General features: G+C 46.4%; 2 protein-coding genes across 2 annotated transcripts; one reads left to right on the forward strand and one right to left on the reverse strand.

Moving 5' to 3' along the window:
- Positions 1-92: 92 nt before the first annotated feature.
- Positions 93-15211, forward strand: ESS2 (ess-2 splicing factor homolog). Its single transcript, XM_063143974.1, has 10 exons — positions 93-342; positions 3107-3275; positions 3908-4003; positions 6324-6517; positions 7396-7516; positions 8362-8495; positions 9024-9126; positions 11004-11113; positions 13303-13418; positions 14493-15211. Exons 1-10 carry the CDS (start codon positions 187-189, stop codon positions 14776-14778), a joined length of 1485 nt encoding a protein of 494 aa, XP_063000044.1. The 5' UTR covers positions 93-186; the 3' UTR covers positions 14779-15211.
- A 3531-nt stretch (positions 15212-18742) lies between these two features.
- On the reverse strand, positions 18743-19813 carry LOC134410809 (testis-specific serine/threonine-protein kinase 1-like). Its single transcript, XM_063144335.1, has one exon. It carries the CDS (start codon positions 19811-19813, stop codon positions 18743-18745), a length of 1071 nt encoding a protein of 356 aa, XP_063000405.1.
- Between the last annotated feature and the right edge of the window lie 1049 nt (positions 19814-20862).

The raw sequence follows: 20862 nt of genomic DNA on the forward strand, positions 1-20862 counted from the left end.
CCCGTCAGGCTTTGCGCCCCCTCCCCCCCTCCGGCTGAGAGAGCAAGCGATCGATTTCCTGTCGCCGCCGACGTTATTTCCGGAAGTGCAAGTGCGTCGTTACCGTCGCCGAGGCCTTGCGTGCGGTGAAGGCCCCTCTGCCCCGTTGCTAGGGGCGACGGGGGGGTTTCTTGGGCCTAGGTGGACATGGAGCAGCCCGGGCCCGTGGTAGGCTCTGCCGCCTCGGCCAGGGCGCTGGTGCCTGTCCAGGCCGAGGCCCGCGCTGTGGCGGTGGTGAAGGAAGCGGCTCAGGAGGCTCCCAAAACCCGCAAGAGGGTCCTGGACGAGGACAGCTACATCCAGGCGAGTGGAAGAGGGAAGGTCGGGCCCGGGGGTGGGTTCGTGGTCAAGTCAGAGACCCCGCATGGTGGCGGTGTGGTTGGGGCTGGGAAGACCCGGGTTCAAATCCCCCACTCAGCTCTCTCATAAGAACATAAGAAGAGCCCTGCTGGATCAGACCCAGGGTCCATGTAGTCCACCACTCTGTTCACACAGTGGCCAAACATCGGCCAGGGGACCAACCAGCAGGACATGGTACAACAGCACCTTCCCACCCATGTTCCCCAGCAACTGGTGCACACAGGCTTATTGCCTCGAACCCTGGAGATAGCTCATAACCATCAGGGCTAGTAGCCATGGATTAGGTTGACCATATGAAAAGGAGGACAGGGCTCCTGTATCTTTAACAGTTGTGATGAAGAGGGAATTTCGGCAGGTGTCATTTGTATGCATGCAGCACCTGGTGAAATTCACTCTTCATTACAATACTTAAAGCTGCAGGAGCCCTGCCCTCTTTTGTATCTAGTCAGTCTAGTATAGCTCCTGCAGCTTTAACTGTTGTGATGAAGAGGGAATTTCACCAGGTGCTGCCTGCATACAAATGGCACTGGCTGAAATTCCCTCTTGATCACAATTGTTAAAGATACAGGAGCCCTGTCCTCCTTTTCATATGGTCACCCTACCATTGGATAGCCTTCTCCTCCAGGAATTTATCCAACCCCCTTTTAAAGCCATCCAGAATGGTGGCCATCACGACATCCTGTGGTAATTGGATGACTGAGGCAATTACACACACAGAGAGTCTACCTCACAGGGTTGTTGTAAGATACAATTGAGAGCATAGAAAAGAAACCCAATTAAGCCGTTCTCAGCTCAAGGGGGGTGGGGTGGATAGGGAATCTTTGTAAACCGCCCAGGGAGCTTCGGCTATGGGGCTTTATATAAATGCTAATAATAATAATAGTAATAGGGAATGATATTTTATCAATGCCATGTGCATGGTCTTTGTTTCAGGACAGATTGTAGGGAATGGGAAGGTAGAGTGAACTGCCCAGAGAGCTTCGGCTATTGGGCTGTATAAAAATGTAATAAATAAGTAAATAATAGAGTAAGTTCTGAAATGCCTAAAGTTTGAGGAACACTGTTGTGATGTGTTCAGGGAGGGACGGCAGGGCACGTGCTTTGCATGCAGAAGATCCAAGGTTCAGCCAGGATCAGGGAGTGGGTGCAGGGAAAGATCCTTCTCAGCCCAGGACCCTGGACAGTTGCGGCTAGGGAGACTCAGCTATACTGGGTTAGACAAATAAATAGGGAAGCTTCCAGTATTCTTATATAATGCAATATAGTTCGATGAAGATGTCAACCTAGTATGTGGCAGCTGTAAAGAAGGCAAACTCCGTGTAAGGCATCCTAAGAAAAGGAATTGAGAATAAAACTGCCAGTATCATACTGCCCTTATACAAATCGATGGGGCGACCACACTTAGAATACTGTGTACGGTTCTGGTCACCACACCTAAAAAAGGATATTATAGAGCTGGAGAAGAGGTGCAGAAAAGGGCAGCTAAAATGATCAAGGGGCTGGAGCATCTTCCCTATGAGGGAAGGTTACAGCAGCTGGGATTGTTTAGCTTGGAAAAGAAAGAGGCTAAGGGGAGACATGATAGAGGTGTGCAGAATGATGCACGGTGTGGAGAAGGTGGATAGGGAGACATTTTTCTCCCTCTCTCATAATACTACAACATGGGGACATCCCATGAAGCTGATGGGTGGGAGATCCAGGACAAATAAAAGGAAGGACTTCTTCACACATTGCATGGTTAAATTACGGAATTCGCTGCCACAGGATGTGGTGACGGCCACTAATTGGGATGGCGTTAAAAGGAGTTTGGATAAATTCCTGGAGGAGAAGGCTATCAATGGCTACTAGCCCTGATGGTTGTGTGCTATCTCCAGTATTCGAGGCAAGAAGCCTGTGTGCACCAGTTGCTGGGGAATATGGGTGGGAAGGTGCTGTTGCACCATGTCCTGCTTGTGGGTCCCTGATCGACAGCTGTTTGGCCACTGCGTGAACAGGGTGCTGGACTAGATGGACCCTTGGTCTGAATCCAGCATGGCTCTTCTTAGGTTCTTATGACACATCAATTTGATTCATGTAGATTGAAGGCTAGGTCAAGAGCATTCTGGATAAAACTGTCTTTGGGGAACCAAATAAGATGTTTGAATACCTTGTACAACAGGAGTGGGGAACCCCTTTCAACCCCAAGGGTGGGGTTCCACTTTGGAGAAGATTTTAGGGACTGCGGTCTAGTGGTGGTGGGATTGAAGGCAAAAAGGGGTGAAGCCCAAGACATCCCCCCCCCCAACATATTGTAACTTAAAGCTCTTACTGCCAGTTACTAAGCCTTGGAAGAAGCATTTCAACATTTTCAAATAGGGGGAGAAAAACTACATAAAAGTTGAGGAACTACCAAATGATTGGTGGTCAGGAGAAGGAGGCCAGGGGCAAGGGCTGGATTGGGGCCTCCAAGAGGGCCATATTTAACCTTTAGGCTTCAGGATCCCCACCCTTATTGTAGGATATAATGCATCACTGATGTGGCACATAAAGCAGTAATTTGAAGGATTGACAGACCTGGGTTAAGAAATGGCTGCAGTTAAGCCCTTTTCTTAGATTCCATAAAGTTACATTTTCCTGTTACTTTAAATCTCTCCTCCCCCACCCACCCCCCAATAAAAAAATAAAAAGTTGTATCGGAAACAGTTATTGTTAAATTTATGACTTGCAGAGTCTTGGGAAAATCATCCAAAGGGATTTTTTCCCCGACGTCGAGAAGCTGCGTGCTCAGAAAGACTACCTGGAGGCTGAAGAAAGCGGTGACTTGGAGAAAATGAGGCAAATAGCCATCAAATTTGGCTCTTCTTTGGGCAGATCTTCGAAAGACACCCCTGCGCCATGTAAGCATTTCTTTGGGTGCTTAGGCCGTTGGCATTGAGTTTTATTGCAGAGTTCTGAAGAAGTTGTGTGTTTGTGTGTGTGTGTGTGGGGGTGTGTTTCTGACTTGGAAGATAATACGTGCTAGAGAAATTTTTATCTAAGAGGCCAGTTCTTGCTTCTAATGCTGTTCCTGGCGCATGAAGCTTTCTGAGGGTGCAATTCTGCTTGCAAACAAGCCGCATGCTCACTGCATGCCTTATTTGCTTGCAGAATCACTGGGGTTTTTGCTGCTGCCACTGCAGCAATTTTGGCACTGGGGGTGAGATGTGCCCTCTGTGGGTTCTGGGGAGGAGGGCAGTGTGGCCTTCCCTCTTTCCAGATGTTCCCCAACTCTGATTTATATATTGCATTGTATTGTGTATATATTGCATCTTGCTCTTTCTCCAAGGAGCTTAAGACAGCATATATGACCGCCACCCACTTCTATCCTCACAACAACTGCAGGTGGCAGATTAGCCTGAGGGAGGGTGACCTCCCCATGGTTGCTCAGTGGGGATTTGAACCTGGGCCCAAGTCCAACACCACACCAGCTCTCTGAACAATGTTTTCTTATCTTGGTAAGCCTGTTTAAAAAAAAAACCCTTCTGAACAGATGTTACTCCAGCAACGTTTGAAACACCCGAGGTTCATCCTGGCGACCCCTCCGCGTTGAATAAACCCAAGCTCACCGTGAAGACCCAAGAAGAAGGTGAGAAATGCTAATTTTGTGTTCAGTTGTTTGGTGTTGAGAAACGTACGGGAGGAACTATAGCTGGGGGATTGAGTACACTGCGTACACACAAAAGGTTCCAGGTTTAGCAGTTAGTATTTCTGATTAAAAGGATTTTGGGAAGCTGGGTTGGGAAAGAACTCTGACTGAGACCTTAAAGCATTACTTCAGAGTGCCTTCATAGCTACTTTTTTTTTTTTTGGCATGGTCAATCCAAACATATGAATCATGATGTCTACACAGGGAGGAAGCTGAACGTGAATTCAGCCCGGAGGACCAAAGCAGAAATAACTTGAACCTGTATCATAGTTATCCAGAACTTCCATAATTTCATATATCATAACATGTTTGGCAGGTATCCCACTACAGCTGGCCATGTTTGCACTTATTTTGCAACACTCTTCTCCTGTAACTGCAATACTGACCAAAGCAACTTGTTCCTGCCACCCCAGTTTGTAACTAGGAAGCGGAGAGAACAAGAACAATGTGGGAATAGGAAGGAGGGAAGTCATCCCTTTAAAAAACTTGTTGTTTATTCGTTCAGTCGCTTCCGACTCTTCGTGACTTCATGGACCAGCCCATGCCAGAGCTTTCTGTCAGCCGTCGCCACCCCCAGCTCCCCCAAGGTCAAGTCCGTCACCTCCAGAATATCATCCATCCATCTTGCCCTTGGTCGGCCCCTCTTCCTTTTGCCTTCCACTTTCCCTAGCATCAGCCTCTTCTCCAGGGTGTCCTGTCTTCTCATTATGTGGCCAAAGTACGTCAGTTTTGCCTTTAATACCATTCCCTCAAGTGAGCAGTCTGGCTTTATTTCCTGGAGTATGGACTGGTTGGATCTTCTTGCAGTCCAAGGCACTCTCAGAATTTTCCTCCAACACCACAGTTCAAAAGCATCTATCTTCCTTCGCTCAGCTTTCCTTATGGTCCAGGCTTAGCGGTCAGAATGGCAACATCCTGTACAGGAAATACTTTCAGTTGTAGCATATTGTCTTGAATTGGAGACATGCCAATCCCTCCATTTGAGCAACTTTTAGAAGCAGCATAAGATCTGATTATATTTTTATTTGTTCAGTTTTCTCTCACGGTAACGTGCATGTGGGCTGACTCTGACATTAGCTTCAAGCCATAGGTTGGCCTTAGGAGCACAAGCTTTTAAGGGGCCTCAGGCTTGGTGCTCTCACCCTTCTCCTCCCCCCTCACTTGAAGCAATTCCCTCCCTCTTTCCTTTCCAGGTTTGAGGCAAACCATTGTTTGTTGTTTCGTCTGAACTTACATACTGATATGTACTTGCCCTGCAAACCAGGTTAAGGACGGATTGTGAAATGAAGGCCTGATTTGTGATTTCCAGATCTGGAAATCATGATCTCCGCGTCAATTGGGATGAAATGGGAAAGAAGGAAGTAAAGGGAAAGGAAGTATATGCAAGAGGTGTACATGATAGAGGACATTTTTCTCCCTCTCCCATAATACTAGAGCCTGGGGTCATCCCATGAAGCTGATTGGAGGGAGATTCAGGTCAGATAAAAGGAAGGACTTAACTACGGAATTCCCTTCCACAAGATGTAGTGATGGCCACCAATTGGGATGGCTTTAAAAGGGGGTTGGATACATTCCTGTAGAAGAAGGCTATCAATGGCTACTGGTCCTGAAGTTTATGTGCTACCTCCAGTATCAAAGGCAGTATTCCTGTGTACACCAGTTGCTGGGGAACATGGGCGGGAGGGTGTTGTTGCACCCGTGTCCTGCTTTATGGGTCCCTGGTCGGCAGCTGGTTGGCCACTGTGAACAGAGTGCTGGACTGGAGGGACCCCTGGTCTGATCCATCAGGGCTCTTTTGATGTTCTTAAGAGGAAGAGGGAACAAGTAAGGCCTGAGGGTGTTTGAAGCCTCATCGTGTCATAGCATAGTTTGGTGATACATCTGAATCAGTCCGTTGTTACCCACTGCGAGCCTTCAGGATGGGGTGGGGTATAAATGAGAAGTGACAATATTTTTAAAACTTTTACCCATTTTCAATTTTGAACTTGGAGCCATGAGGGCATATCAGTTTTTTTAAAAAATGTATTTTTTTATTTATAAAAAAGTGGCTTTCCAGAATTGTTTTGAGTCCACAACTGCGTCCAAGTGGCTTGAGGCCCCATGTAGGCTAAACCTGGGGAGATGTCATGGGGGCCTCAAGGACAGTAACAAAAGCTAATGGTATGAGTCCCAGAGCCTTGATCAAAAGGGTGGATTCTCCATTCTTTTGAAGACTTGAAGCTGGAAGTGTGTGTTGTTGTCTTTTTGTGTATGCCCTTAGTTGGATCCATCTTTCCTTCGGGAGAAGCGGAAGAAGAAGAAGAGAGTAAAGATGTCCTGCCCAGCCTGGACAGCTTCTTGGCAAAACACACCAGCGAGGATAATGCTTCGTTTGAGCAGATCATGGAAGCCGCTGAAGAGAAGGAGAAAGCTCGGCATTCGTGGCTCTACGAAGCTGAAGAGGAATTTGCCCAGGTGTGCAAAGGAGCTTGTGTTTCTTGTTTCTCTAAATGGCTCCATGATGAAAGTTTGTCTTCTGTTGGTCAAAGAGGAGAAAAGTTATTTCCCCAACTTCTTTCCCTTAAGAAACAGCTTTGGGATTGCATTCCCTTCCGAAAGGCTAATCTTAGTAAAAGTAAAACCTTTAACAGTTTACCGTCTTAGTCTTTTAACTTTCCTGTTTTAAATCTGTATTTTAAGTCTGTATAAATTTCTGCCTTGCTGCTCAGTTTTATCCCAGTTGTGTTTTTATATTGTGGTTTGTTTTATACATCGAATTGCACTTGATGGTTTTGATTTTTGTGAACCACCCGGAGAGCTTCAGCTATTCAACAATATAGAAATGCAGTAAATAAATAATCTGTGAACTATGCCCGGAAGCATATGCAGTGACTTTCCGGAAGCTAAACAGGTCTGGGCCTGGTCACGGTTAATGCCTGGATAGGAGACTGCCTGGGATGGGCATAAATGGGTATACCAGGGGTGGGCATAAAGCAGAACTCCAGACGTTTTGGACTTCCAACTCCCAGAAGCTCCTGCCAGTATAGCCATTGGTCAAGAATACTGGGAGTTGAAGTCGAAAACATCTGGAGTTCTACCTTCTGACCACTCCTGCCCTAGATGTAACTGCTGTGCACCTTATGTACATCTCCTTGATTTCTATTGAACAAAGGGGGATATAAATATAAGTCGTACATAATTGTGTTACGGATGTGCATTCTCTGTAACCCCCAAAAGGAAAATGACTGTGTACTCTCAAGTAAATTGCAAGTCTGTTTAACTTGCATGTTTATTTTCTGTACCTTTGCTTGCATCTGCCTAGAACTGAAGATGGTTCTTAAATTCTGTTTCAGCGACATCAGGAGCAGCTGGCGCTTCCGTCGGCAGAAGAACAACAGGCCCTGACTAGTGGCAAAGCTGGGGTGGAGACGTGGGAATATAAGGCTAAGAATTCCCTTATGTACTATCCACCAGGTGAGGCTAGTGGTGTTGCAAGAATCTCCAGCAACTGGAGACACCCAGATGGACTAAATACACTAAGAACACACACAGGACAGCCCCTGCCATGTGTGTGTGTTCATCTTACAGTACCTTCTGAGATATTTTGAGTTTGTGTAATTGGCATTTGCTGCTCCTTGGTTAATGCTACACCAGTACACATGTAACAACAACTCATGGGTTGTTGGGGTCGTGCAGCAGCAAACAAGTGTGCTACCTCCTATGAGCTTGTCACTTCCACTTTCAATTAACGTATTGTTCCTAGGTTGTTGTCATGATGTCCAAACCCAGAAACTCTGGGTTGTTTAGGGTTTTTTGTTGGATTAACTCTGGGTTGTTTAACCCCCGGACAACCCAGAGTTTCCGAGTTTGGACATCATGATAACCCAGAAATAGGATGATGTTAATTGAAAGCGTAAGCGACAAGCATACTGAAAGAAGCCTGCTTGCTCCCGCGAGATAACAATTCCTGGGTTAAACAATCCAAGAATTGCCGTTACATGCAAACCAAGTCACTATGCTTGGATGCTTCTTTTGATTTTCTTCTGGGAAGCCGGGCTAGCATGTACTTCTCTGTTGGTTAGGGATGATGGGAGTTGTAATCCAACTCAATTGGAGGGTGCCAGGCTGGGGCTTGTCCTGTATTTCCTGCCAGTTGGTTTCTTTGGGTTTCCCTGAATTCTAGCATTAAGGGGGAAAGGGGCTGGGAGATCAGATGGAGGATGAAAGTGGGGCTGAAAGAATATTCATGCTCTAACTATTTTTGTCTAACTTCTTTTGACTATCGAGGCTCCTCTCTGATAACTTTTTTCCTTTTCCAGGCGTTCCCGACGAGGAGGATGTGTTTAAAAAGCCACGAGAAGTTGTCCACCGAAACACCCGCTTCCTGAAGGACCCGTTCAGCCAAGCTGTGAGCAAATCCCAGCTCCAGCAGGCTGCAGCCCTCAATGCTCAGGTGGGGGAGTAAAGACCACCGGGGCTGACGTAGCATTCTCTGTATCTATTTTTTAAAATTTAAAAAGTCATGCGCTCTCACGTTTACAAACGGCTGAAAACGAACCATACAAATATAAAATGATGGGCTCAGGAAAAAATGAAATAATTTAGGGTGCAGCCCTATGCATGTTTAGACAGGAAAATGTCCTACAACTCCCATGCTGGTTGGGGAATGCTGGGACTTGTAGGTCATTTTCCTGTCTAAACATGTGCAAGATTGCGCCTTTAATTTTACACGCTGTTAAATACCCTTTAAACAGGAAACAGAGGCCCAGGCAAATCAGTTCTGCCTCTGAAGTCTTTTCAACTGAGTAGTTATTGGTGTTTTGTTTTGGTTTTTTAAAATGGTAGGCTGTTTGGGGTATTGTTTAGAGGCATCAAAAGACTGAAAACCTGTTTTAAAATGATTGTGAAATGCTAAGCTGAGTTTTTAACGTGCGCTGTAAGCGATCGTTGCTAAGCGGTCTTCTTTCTCTGTTTATTCTAGTACAAGCAGGGTAAAGTAGGCCCTGATGGGAAGGAGCTCATCCCTCAGGAATCTCCAAAGGTTAATGGATATGGATTCGTGGCCACACCCTCTCCTGCTCCTGGTAAGAAGAAAAAAAAAATGCACATTCTGTTGTAAGAAAAACAGATTTGTTTGTGGTTCAGAAAGGCAGAGTTGGGTAAATGCTGAGCCCTGGATGTACGCACAAGATGAGAAAATCGTTAATTGGGAAATCAAATTTACAGTAATACTACAAGGAAGTGGTAGGGACGGACACTGAAAGAGGGCTTATGGAATAATTATTTAGCTAGTGAATCGTATGCTATGATGTGGGTGTACTTATTTATTTATTTATTACATTTTTATACCGCCCAATAGCCAAAGCTCTCTGGGTGGTTCACAAAAACTAAAAAACATAATAAAACAACAGTCTAAAAACACAAATAGAAAATACAGTATCAAAAGCACAACCAGGATACTTGAGAGAAAGAGCTTCTCATTTCCCCCCCAGGTTTTAATGCTTTATTTATTTCAACAACAAAAAAATACAACGTACTGCCATACAACATATTCGTTATACACTGTCAATTATTCCAGCTATTCAACAAAAAAGCACCCAGCGTAACAACACCTATTAATATCTAAGAATAAATTAAGTAAATTTTGTATCCAGTGAATAGAATTTTCATAACACTACACAAAACATCCCAAAATAAATTAAATGTAAACTGAACTAAATAGATTAGATAATACATAAGATCAGAATATCACATATCTCCCAAGTGATGTTTTATTATATAGTAAAACAAGAATATATATTAATTTCTCTATCGTAATTATTTTTCCCAATAATCAGTGAAAAGTTTCCATTCCTCTATACATTTAGGGATCTGTTGTCTGCCCTCTCTTAACCTCACTACTTCACAAATTTTCATTAATTGTGCAATTTTCCACACTTCAGCAAACCATTCTTTAATAGCAATTGGTTTTCTATTTTTTCCAGTTCTTGGCTATTAGGAGCTTCTGCTTTTGTCCCACTGAACTGTTGTTTGTTGACATTCATTCAAGCAGCTTTGCTGTAACCTTCCCTGTTGCTTTGAGCACCTGGGACGTTGCAGCTATGCTGGCGTTCTGGGGGGCAGGTAGAGGGAGCCAAGCCCCCCGTTCCCTTTCCGCTGGCCCCTTCATAGAATCATCATAGAATAGTCCAACCCCCTGCTCAATGCAGGAATCAATGTACTTGGGGTTCCCTGGTAGTCGCCCTTCCAGAAACTGACCAGGCCTAGACCCGCTTAGCTCCATCAAGCTTGCAGCATCCCATGCCATCACACCAGGATATCACAACTGCCTTCAGAAGGCTACATCAGGGTGCGTGTGGTAAACATTAGGGGAAACGTCCTGATGGAAAGAGCTGCTGTGCGATGGGACGGGGTACCTCGGGAGGCGGTGGTCTCTCCTTTGCAGTGGAGGTATTTGTTTAGGTGGAGGTTGGACAGCCATTCATCAGGGATGCTGTCTCTGTGTCCTGCATTGCAGATCCTTCCGTGAGCAGGAGGGTGGACTAGGTGGCCTCTAACATCCCTTCCAATTCTATGATTTGGCTAAAGTTAGGAGGAGTTATGGTGTGTGTGTGTGTAAGGATTTCGGATTTCATTTACACACACACACAATTCAAGCACTATTCTTTATTTATTACATATATATGCCGCCTTTTTCCCTCTTGCAAGGTCCTCCCATTTGAGTTTTGCAACAACCCTGTGAGGTAGGTTAGGCTGAGCGTCAGTGGCTGGTGTAATTGCCTCAAAGTCACCCAGTGAGCTTCAAGGCCGAGTGGCGTCTAGAACCCAGGTCTCCCAAGTCCCAGTCCAACACGCTAATCGCTACACCGTACAAGCTCTCCGCATGGCAGTGCTTAAACGCAGAGCCTGCTCCCTGCTTATTTCATACAGACTGATTTGCAAAAAAACCCTCTCTTCGTAGGTGTGAACGACTCGCCTCTTATGACATGGGGCGAGATAGAAAGCACCCCCTTGCGGTTGGAAGGCTCAGACTCCCCGTACGTGGACAGGACTCCTGGTCCGGCCTTCAAGGTAATTCAAAGAACCAGGTGATGAAATTGGGATTCGTGGCATCGTAAGGGATGCAAAGGGGGCCGTGTTGCTGGCTGCACAGTGATGTTTGTAACCCTCTCACCTTTGACCGGCTGAAAAGTAGCGTGCTTGGTCTAGGGAGTTGCCTGTTTACTGCTCTGTTTGCCCAGCCCGAGCTGGATCAAAGCCCAGAACTGACTGGGCCGCTTGATATAAACAACCTAAACGCGTTAGCAGCTGCCAAAAGGGAGGCATTACCTCTTGCTCCAAAGCAAGCACTTAGTTCAGGCATTCGCTCTGTGATAAATGCGTGGGTTTTTTTACAAGGTGTAGATTGGGCATCTGCGTGCTAGATGTTAAACTCTTAGATAGTGGCCCTGTTCAGAAGACACCTTAAACCATAGCTTTAACCATGGTGGTTAAGCCAGAAAGCCAGGCTGTGTTCAGCAGACACCTTAAACCATAACTTTAACCACGGTGAATAAGTCTTTTTGCCTTATTCACCATGGCTAAGTCCGTGGTTTAAGGTGTCTTCTGAACACAGCCCATCTTTCTGGCTTAATCACCGTGGTTTAAGCTGTGGTTTAAGGTGTCTGCTGAATGGGGCCATTTTTAAAAACTGTTTAAATCCCATCACCTCCCTGCTGCAGCATCTAACCCCAAAGGTGTAGAACGCTCTCCCTGTTATCATGCTACACCTGCGTTGGGTGCAGTAGATGGATAAAAGGTGAGGAGGGAATCTGCATCCCCAAAGTTTTAAAGGCACGCAGCGGGAAAGCCCCCATCGGCTGTGGCTATTCCAGCTTTCCAGAAATGCCTGCCATGTGCTTAGAGATGCAACTCTCCCCCTGTTGCACTTTCCATGCCTTTTGCAGTCAACCCCAGGAATGAAGCGGCTCTCAGGAGCAGGCTCAAATGCAGGTTATAATTTTTTGAACCACCCAGAGAGCTATGGCTATAGAAACGTCGTAAGTGAAACAAACAGGGCATTTCAATTTCTTGCCCTCCGAGTCAGCTCAGGGATTTTCTGCATTTGAGCTTTGTCGCCCAGCTGGGATCCGAAGCCAAGTCTCCCTCCTCCCAAGTTCAACCTTCCAGCCCAGTCTGGGTCCCTCCAGGGTTTGGGACTACAACTCCCATCAGCATTGACTATTGGCCATAGCTGGCTTGGGCTGATGGCAGTTGGTGTCCACCGAAATCTGTAGGCCATCATATTGGGGAAGGTTGCTGTACAATTGAACAGTTTGGAATGCGCGTTCTAGACTATTTGACCATTTTAGCGTCCCATACTGCTAAATGCCTGGGTTTTCTGCTATCCATTTTTGCTGCTGCTGAATTTGATGGTGTTGTCTGTCCCTGTTCTAGAGCTACAGTGTTGTCCTGGAAATGTTTAATGGCTTTCATGGGGGTAGTAGCTTATTTTTATTTGGCTGTAGCCCATCCCAATAAAATCACAGTCGAACAGAGAACATTACAAAAGAAGCAAGTTACGCTAGACACTTATTCTTTACAAAGCATCTGTGTACCTTCCTTGCAGCCATAGTGACCAGGGTTGCCATGTGACTAACGAAAGGTTAGTCATCAGACAGGAGTTCCACTGTGATAGCCCGAGGTGAGTTACTCATGCACTGGGAGATGATCTATGAAATTAAGTTCCCCTTTGGTTCCAAGAAGACAAAACAGCACGTAAGGTGTGAGATCCACATCCTGGCCAGAGAGATAAATACAAAGCCGTTCCGACCAGAGTATAGCCAGACACCTCCCCTCTGGTTAGTTCAGCAAAAGCTCTGCACATCTGAGGGTGAGTGGCTGTTTGGAAACCATATGCCCTGGAATGATTTCTTACGGTCTTCGCAAACCAAAGGGTGAAAGGCAGGAATCGTTTGCAAATCCTCTCCTGCAACTTGATTGAAGACCTGTTCCTCAGGACTTCATCACATTCGCCACACAGCGAGGTCTCTGCAGGCAGGCTAAGTTTCCTTGCCAGCTCTTGGCAGTGCTGTGCCCATCCTCCAAACTTCCGTTGTTCAAGCCAGCCAGCACTGTTTGGTAAGATGGATATCATCCCTTCCATCCAATCTCATCCAGCGTCCTTCATAGCAGAAAGCGCAAGGGGGACAACCGAAATGTATCGAAGGAGATGTGAAATTGACTGGTGTTGACAACCAGGTTGGCTGCTGTTTTCACAGATCCTGGAGCCGGGACGGAGAGAAAGGCTAGGGCTGAAGATGGCCAACGAGGCAGCTGCTAAAAACCGAGCCAAGAAGCAGGAAGCGCTAAGAAGGGTCACAGAGAACCTGGCCAGGTGAGACATTTTGAGCTTGGTTGCCGGTCGAGAAGGAAGATATCGGAGGATCCCTTGCGAAAATGGGAAGAGGTGCCATTCTGGTTGACCTGAATTTTGGTAATAGATTTTTTGAAGCGAAAGTGTTGTGGTTGTCTGTTTTTCTTCCTTTTTTCTTCTGCCCAGGCTGTGGAAGAATGCAAACTTCATGCACCTTTGGGGTACCTATTCTGTGCCCAAAGTGCAGATTCTATTTTATTTTGCACAGAACAGACAGCACATGAGCATGTGAAGCTGCCTTATATTGGCTGCGTTCAGACGTCATGTTGAACTATGGTTTAGTGAGACATGAATGAGCCTGGTACTCCTGACACCCCCCCCCCCCATCACAGCTGCAAGGAGGAGTTTCAGAGTTTTCACTTTTGATTAATCACTGCTTGCTTGCCTTGTCATCTGAACCCAGCAAATCGTAGTTCATGTTAACCAGGGTTTTAAAACGACAACAACAACAACTGTGGTTTACAAATCTGGTTTGTATCCACTACAAAAATTCATTTTTTAGGGTAAAATACATTTCTGAATGTGTGTTTTTGAGAGAAAACACATTCAGAATGTGTTCCAAAATACATATTTAAATATGAATGTTCATGGAGGTTTTTTTTTTTTAAGGCACAGATTAATGCGAAAACAGGATGGAACGGATTTATAAACGAACACGTGTGAAACTGACCTGGGCCAGGAATAAACTGATTAGTTCAACCCTACATGTAGGGTATTTTAAATTTATTTATTTATTTATTACACTATATCCCACCTTTTTTCCTCCAAGGATAATCCTCCTCCTCTCCTTTTCATCCTCACAACAACAACCCTGTGAGGTGGGTTGGGCTGAGAGTCTGTGACTGGCCCAAAATCACCCAGTGAGTTTCCATGGTTGAGTGGGGAACTAGAACCCGGATCTCCCGACTCCCAGTCCAACACGATCTTCAACATCTGAAATGAACACTCACAGTACCTAGTCTCCCACAGGCTCTAGCAACTGGCTCATCCGAAACCCTTTACCAAAATTAAGAAATGCTTTATCTTTCCTTTCAGCCTGACTCCCAAGGGACTAAGCCCAGCCATGTCTCCAGCCATGCAGCGCTTAGTCAACAGGACTGCCAGCAAATTCACTGACAAAGCGCTCAGAGCCAGCTACACCCCGTCCCCTGCACACCTGGGGACACCTGGCTACAAGACGCCGGCAGGTGGGCCGCAGACGCCCACCATCACCCCGACTCCCAGTACGCTCTCCCAGACATCAGTGACTCAGGATCCTGCCTCAATCACGGACAATCTGCTGCAGCTGCCTAAAAGACGCAAAGCTTCTGACTTCTTCTGAGGAACGCTTTCGCTCTCGCAGGGCCCTGCGGAGCAGGATAATGCAGGTGCTGCTGGTGACGCTTTGGCATTGGCAAGCAGCAGGAAGAGGGGGCCGCCTGGATTTGGGACTCTTTCTGCCCCGTAATCCTGCCTTGCTCCAGCACTTAACAAGCAACAGGGAAGAACAGGAGAAGACCATGTCTTTCCCCAGCAACCCCCCCTCCTCTTGTGATCCTCTGTACCAGTTGCACCCGGTACGCAAGGAAGAAGACTACATCCAAAATAGCATATGCAGCATGAACTCTTCGAATTGCTTTTGGATATTTGGTTTTTACAAAGCAGGTGGGGGACCAGTATTGGTTGCATTTGGGTACATCTAATTCTGCCTGTGCAGATGTTTTTATTTATTGAAGGCACCCAATCTTTGAATAAAAGCCTGGCAGAAATTTGAATTGGCAGCTGTGCCTATGGCTCAGACATTGCCGGAGGGGGAGTTCTGAGGAATATGTGAGAGCTAGTTTCCAGGTGATGCCTTCCGTCCTTTTTAGTGGCAGGCATACAGAAAGCCTGGCTAGGGATGAGATGTGTGATCTCCCCTGAAAGCTGGGGAATGTGGGCTTCATTATGAATATCCCACTCTACTAAAAGTATCCGGAGTGGCATGCAACATCATCGTAAAACTATATAATATGTGTTGGATCCAGACTAAGTCATGGTTTAGTCCAGGCCTAAACCCCCGGCTTAAGAGCCACGTTCGGCCCACCTGGAGTTCCCCACTCCACTTTCCCCTGACCGCTGATGGTTTGACGGTTCTCTTTCTGGCAAATGGTATACAAAGTGGGAGGCCGGATGGGTTTTGCAGCAGTCAGTTTTGCAGAACTAGAAAAAATCTTTATAGAGAGAGTGGGGAAAAGCCTATGACGGCACTTCTCAAAAAACAAACAGGCTGAGTGCCCACCAAATGTTGAGAGTCTCTGCGGGGGTGGGGTGGGGATGAAAAGAGTGAGGTGAAGATGAAATGGAGTCTCTTAGGATAAATCTGTAACAAAAAAGGAAGCATGCTTGTGACCCAAATGCACAATACAGCTTTCTACCTACACAGAATAGAGATAACATTTTGCTGCGTGTGATTTTTCCCCTGGTACCTCCATCTCTTTTTGGTGTCTCATGTGATCTGATCAGTGAGTGGGTGTGGGAATGATTCAGGCTTGGAGAGGGAGGTAGAGGTCACGGATGACTGTGAGCACATGTCCTGATTTGGCTGTGGCCAGTGGGACCCCATGACTTTCTGACGGAAGGGTTTGTAACTCAGGGTAACGTATAGCCGAGCCACCATCAATCTTTGTTGCGCGAATAAGCCTTGGTTCTCGGGGCAGACAAGCTGGAGCGTGTTCAGAGGAGGGCAACCAGGTTGATCAGGGGTCTGGAAACAAAGCCCTATGAAGAGAGACTGAAAGAACTGGGCCTGTTTAGCCTGGAGAAGAGAAGATGGAGGGGAGACACGATAGCACTCTTCAAATACTTAAAAGGTTGTCACACAGAGGAGGGCCAGGATCTCTTCTTGATCCTCCCAGAGTACAGGACATGGAATAACGGGCTCAAGTTAAAGGAAGCCAGATTTCGGCTGGACGTCAGGAAAAACTTCCCGACTGTTAGAGCAGTACGACAACGGAACCAGTTACCTAGGGAGGTTGTGGGCTCTCCCACACTAGAGGCCTTCAAGAGGCAGCTGGACAACCATCTGTGAGGTATGCTTTAGGGTGGATTCCTTCATTGAGCAGGGGGTTGGACTCAATGGCCTTATAGGCCCCTTCCAACTCTACTATTCTATGATTCTATGAAATAAAACACAGGCAAAGCGATGAGTTACCATCATGTATTGTCATAGTCAACAGTAAGAGACAGTAAGGTGAAGGCATCTCTGATCTGTCAGTTATGTGTTTTTTTCAGGGAACAGGGCAGGTAATATATCACTTCCAAGCCCTTCTCCTCTTAAGCGTGTTGATTCATTCATGGGCAACTCTTCAAATGACAACTATTGGAGGTCCATTAGTGGAACAGCATTTCCGGAAAGCCAGCCTTTCCCCAAGCTGGTGCTTTCCCGATGTGTTAGACTAAGTTTCCCACCATTCCAGCCAGCGGGCTGGCTGTGAATGATGGGTGTTGTAGGCCGACACATCTGCAGGCTACCAGGCTAGGGAAGGTTCCAATGGCATGTGAGCATGTTCTTACCTCAAGAGCTGCCCCAGAGGAATATTTATTATTTATTTATTTTATTACATTTATATACCGCCCCCCAGCCGAAGCTCTCTGGGCGGTTTACTGCTGTGTGAACAGGATCTGGTTCAAAGGGGCCGCCCGTCATTCCAAAACATGAGATGAGATGGCAACTCTTGGCATTCTTGAACACAACACCCTTCCCCAACCTGCTGCCCACTAGATGTGTTGGGAATGCAAAACAACCCAACCCAAATCTGTGAGTCAGTCAGGAGTCCCCGCACTGATTCTGCATTTGGATTGACTCCCCCCCTCCCCGCCTGTCAAGTTTGTCCTCCTGGAGACCTTGGTGGGAAAAGCGTAACTTGAACAGGTAATGTATTGCAAAGCCAACTTTCCTGGGTATTACTGGGGATCAGGAAAACTCAAATCGTCTCTGAGCTGGGCGGTGGGGGAAATGAACCAATACGCAGCCAAGAACCTTTGGCTAAGTCTTTTCTAGGAAGCAGCAATGGCAAATGGCTGGCGGTTCTGCTGTGTGAACAGGATCTGGTTCAAAGGGGCTGCCCGTCATTCTAAAACATGAGATGAGATGGCAACTCTTGGCATTCTTGAACACAACACCCTTCCCCAACCTGATGCCCACTAGATGTGTTGGGACTATAGCTCCCATCAACCCCAGCCGTTGGCTATGCTGGCTGGGGATGGTGGGAACTAATCCAACACATCTGGATGGCACAAAGCTGGTGTGCGTGTATTGTATACCATAGAGCAAGGATGGGGACCGTTGGGGCTGATGGGAATTAGAATTCAACGAGCACTGGAGGGCAACAGGTTTTTTGACTCCTGCAGTGTGCATCATCCTTTGAGAATTCAGCACTTGGGTTAGATGCACTTGGGTAGGATGAAACTGACAACAAACGAAACTTCCTGCATCTAAACCCAATCAGCAGGCAGCCACGATCCCAGTTTGGGGACAGGGCCAACAAGGCCTCTTTCTGGTTGACAGCTCAACAGTGGGAGTCATATTTAAGGAAGCCAACCACTTTGAGAAGCTGTGGTTGCCCATTGATATCTCAATTTTGGGTGGGGTGGATGGAGGCAGCCTGCAGAGATGTCTCTACCCTCTGATTGCCTAGGGATGAATCAAGTAAGGCCCCTTTGGCTCATCAAAGGGCTTCCAGGGAGGACTTCGAGATTCTCTTAGCAGCTGCCTCCCTCTCCGTAACGAGGCCTCCCCCTTTACGTTAAGATTTTAGGCCTGTTTTCAAAGGCACCTAAAGTTGGAATTCCAAGGTGACTTCAAACAGGTGGGCAGAAGGTAGATCTCCAGCTATTTTGGACTTCAAAATAGCTGGAGATTTTGGCTATTTTGACCCCATTGGCCATGCTACCAGGAGCTTCTGGGAGTTGAAATTCAAAACATCTAGCAAACTACCTTCTGCCCCATCCTTGGTTTAATACACCACCATCTCTACGTTGAGTCTATGGTGGTGGTGGGGGGTCACCATAGCCTGCTGACAATTACAGCATTTTTTTTATCAATTTAGGAAATATTTAATAGACTTGCTTTTAAAAAGTGTTTATAAAGAAAGCCCTTTCTTTTCCATTTTAGTCTCTCTCCTTTTCCAATAGTTTTCCATTTTAGTCTCTCCTTTTCCAATAGTTTTCTCCATGTCTTATCTAACCGCTACCCCACTACGTGGCCCAAACCTTTGTCCGTTGGGTTACTCAGACCACCTACTGCTCAAATTGATGGGCATCCTTCAGTCCAGTTGGTGTTGGAGGTTGGTTTCAAACTGGGCTATGATCTCGTCAATGCCTTCCTGTTTTCCCGTTTCAGCCATTTCCTCGACTTCTTCCACCGCTTCCAAGCGGGTGGGCGTTACTGATTTGGACTCTGCTTTGTGGTTCAGTTCCCCCTCTGTCCTTGGTTCTGTCTTTTGCTCACCCGCAGTCCGGGAGCACTCTCCGTTTTTTGAGATGGAAATGAGCGACAATGCCCTGGCTTTCGGTGGCTGCATCCATACATGGCTCAAAACCTCTTCGATGCGCAGCCTCCGGGCCACGTCAGGTTGAAGCATGCGATAGATAAGGTCTTTGCATTCCATGGTTAGGTTCTTCGACTTGGGGAAATGCACTCTGTGTTCCTTCTGCATCTTCAGCATTTTCCGAATGTTGGAGTCATCGTAAGGCATGGAACCGCAGACCATGATGTACAGGATGATCCCTAGACTCCACATATCGTAAATCTTGGGGTCGTAGGGGATGCCTTGCAACACTTCTGGAGCTGCATAAGCGGCGGAACCGCAGAAGGTTTTGCTGTAGATAATTTTGCCGTCATCGTCGCGAGACAAGCGTTTGGAGAAGCCAAAGTCCGAGAGCTTGATGTGGTAATCTTTGTCCAGAAGAAGGTTTTCGCATTTCAAGTCCCGGTGGACGATGTCAGCATCATGGCAATACTTAATGGCAGCACATAACTGGCGGAACATCTTGCGGGCGATGTCTTCGGGCATCGCTCCTTTGGTCTTGATGAACTCCAGCAGATCTCCTTGGACTCCGAGCTCCATCACAATGTAAACTTTGCCGTCGGACGTCTCAAAGATCTCATACGTTTTGATGATCGACCGGTGGTTCACTTTGGCCAAGATTTCAATTTCCCTCGGAAGAAACCTCTCCAGAAAGTCAAGAGGTGCTTTTTTCCGGTCGATGATTTTTACCGCTACGTCAAATTTCAAGTGTTCAGAGAACGCAGATCTCACCTTCGCGTAAGACCCTTCTCCTAAATTTCCTCCCATGATGTAGCCTCTCTTTTTAATGACGGCAGCATCGTCCATGATGCTATAGGCAGCTGTTAGGATAACTTTGGTCACATGGTCGACATACGTATTCAGCCAGCTAGCGTGTGTTCCATGGCTGGTGGCCCTCTGGGGGCTGCCTTTGTTCTTGGAAGCTGGGCGATGTAGAACTTTGAGCATTGTGATGTCACAAAGCTTAAGCCAAGAGGAATATTTAGTGAATTAATCCGTCTTGTTCAGAGCTAGTAAAAAGCAACTAGAAGCCAGCTCAACTTCATTGAGAGAAATAATATTTTTTATTGGAAGGCTATGTTGTTGTTGTTTGCTTGTTTTTAAAAAAACCTCAAGGGTTCCTAAATGTCTGGTGTGAAAAGACTTCTGATCCTTGCAGGAAGAGCTACTTGCTATTTCCTTTCCAGCTTCATGATAGTGACAGGTAACCCTCAAATGATTTGAATTGCTCAAACATTGGATTAGCTTTTCAAGAGTTTGGTTTGATTGCGGATGAAAGCTGACCATCCAAGAGGAATCGATGGAATACAACCGAGCTAAGTACAGAAAGTGTTTTCAGATTTTGAAGGGTCCTTTCCCTTGTAATGTGTCCCAGTGTGATGAATGCAGTGGTATCATGTCAACACCCCTGTCAGTGGATGGAATAAGGTGTCCTGACTGGGTCAGCTTCCCCAAAGGTTCCTGCAATGCACTGGAGTTTCAAGAGGATCAAATGGCACCCTTTTTGAAATTCCGTATCTCATAAAATGTGGCACATAGAAGAATGAACTCAGTGTCAAATTCCATATTTTCAAGGGTCAAGGAAACCAACGGACAGGTTAGTATGCTCACACTAGCCTGGGGATTCCCTAGTTAGCGCTAGTTCCTAGCAAGGGAACCCTTCAGCAATTGGAAATAAGCCACGCATTAAGACCTTCCTTTCAATGGGTCTTCTCTAAGTAGGACCAACATTGGATTTAACCCTAAGATACCTACTCTGTTAAAAGTAGTATCTAACCCTAAATAGAAGGACATTTTGAGGAGAAAATTGGTAACCAAGACTGCAGCTTGGAAGTGCAAACATCCAGATATATTGT

The sequence above is a fragment of the Elgaria multicarinata genome, chromosome 18 (genome assembly GCF_023053635.1).
Source record: "Elgaria multicarinata webbii isolate HBS135686 ecotype San Diego chromosome 18, rElgMul1.1.pri, whole genome shotgun sequence".
In the NCBI taxonomy this organism is placed as follows: domain Eukaryota; kingdom Metazoa; phylum Chordata; class Lepidosauria; order Squamata; family Anguidae; genus Elgaria; species Elgaria multicarinata.

Bases quoted from the DNA above. Each gene is read 5' to 3' on its own strand.
- LOC134410809 (XM_063144335.1), bottom strand. From the start codon at position 19,813: ATGGACGATGCTGCCGTCATTAAAAAGAGAGGCTACATCATGGGAGGA.
- ESS2 (XM_063143974.1), top strand. From the start codon at position 187: ATGGAGCAGCCCGGGCCCGTGGTAGGCTCTGCCGCCTCGGCCAGGGCG. The intron at 6,518-7,395 runs GTGTGCAAAGGA...ATTCTGTTTCAG, and splicing joins CTGAAGAGGAATTTGCCCAG to CGACATCAGGAGCAGCTGGC. The intron at 9,127-11,003 runs GTAAGAAGAAAA...CTCTCTTCGTAG, and splicing joins CACACCCTCTCCTGCTCCTG to GTGTGAACGACTCGCCTCTT.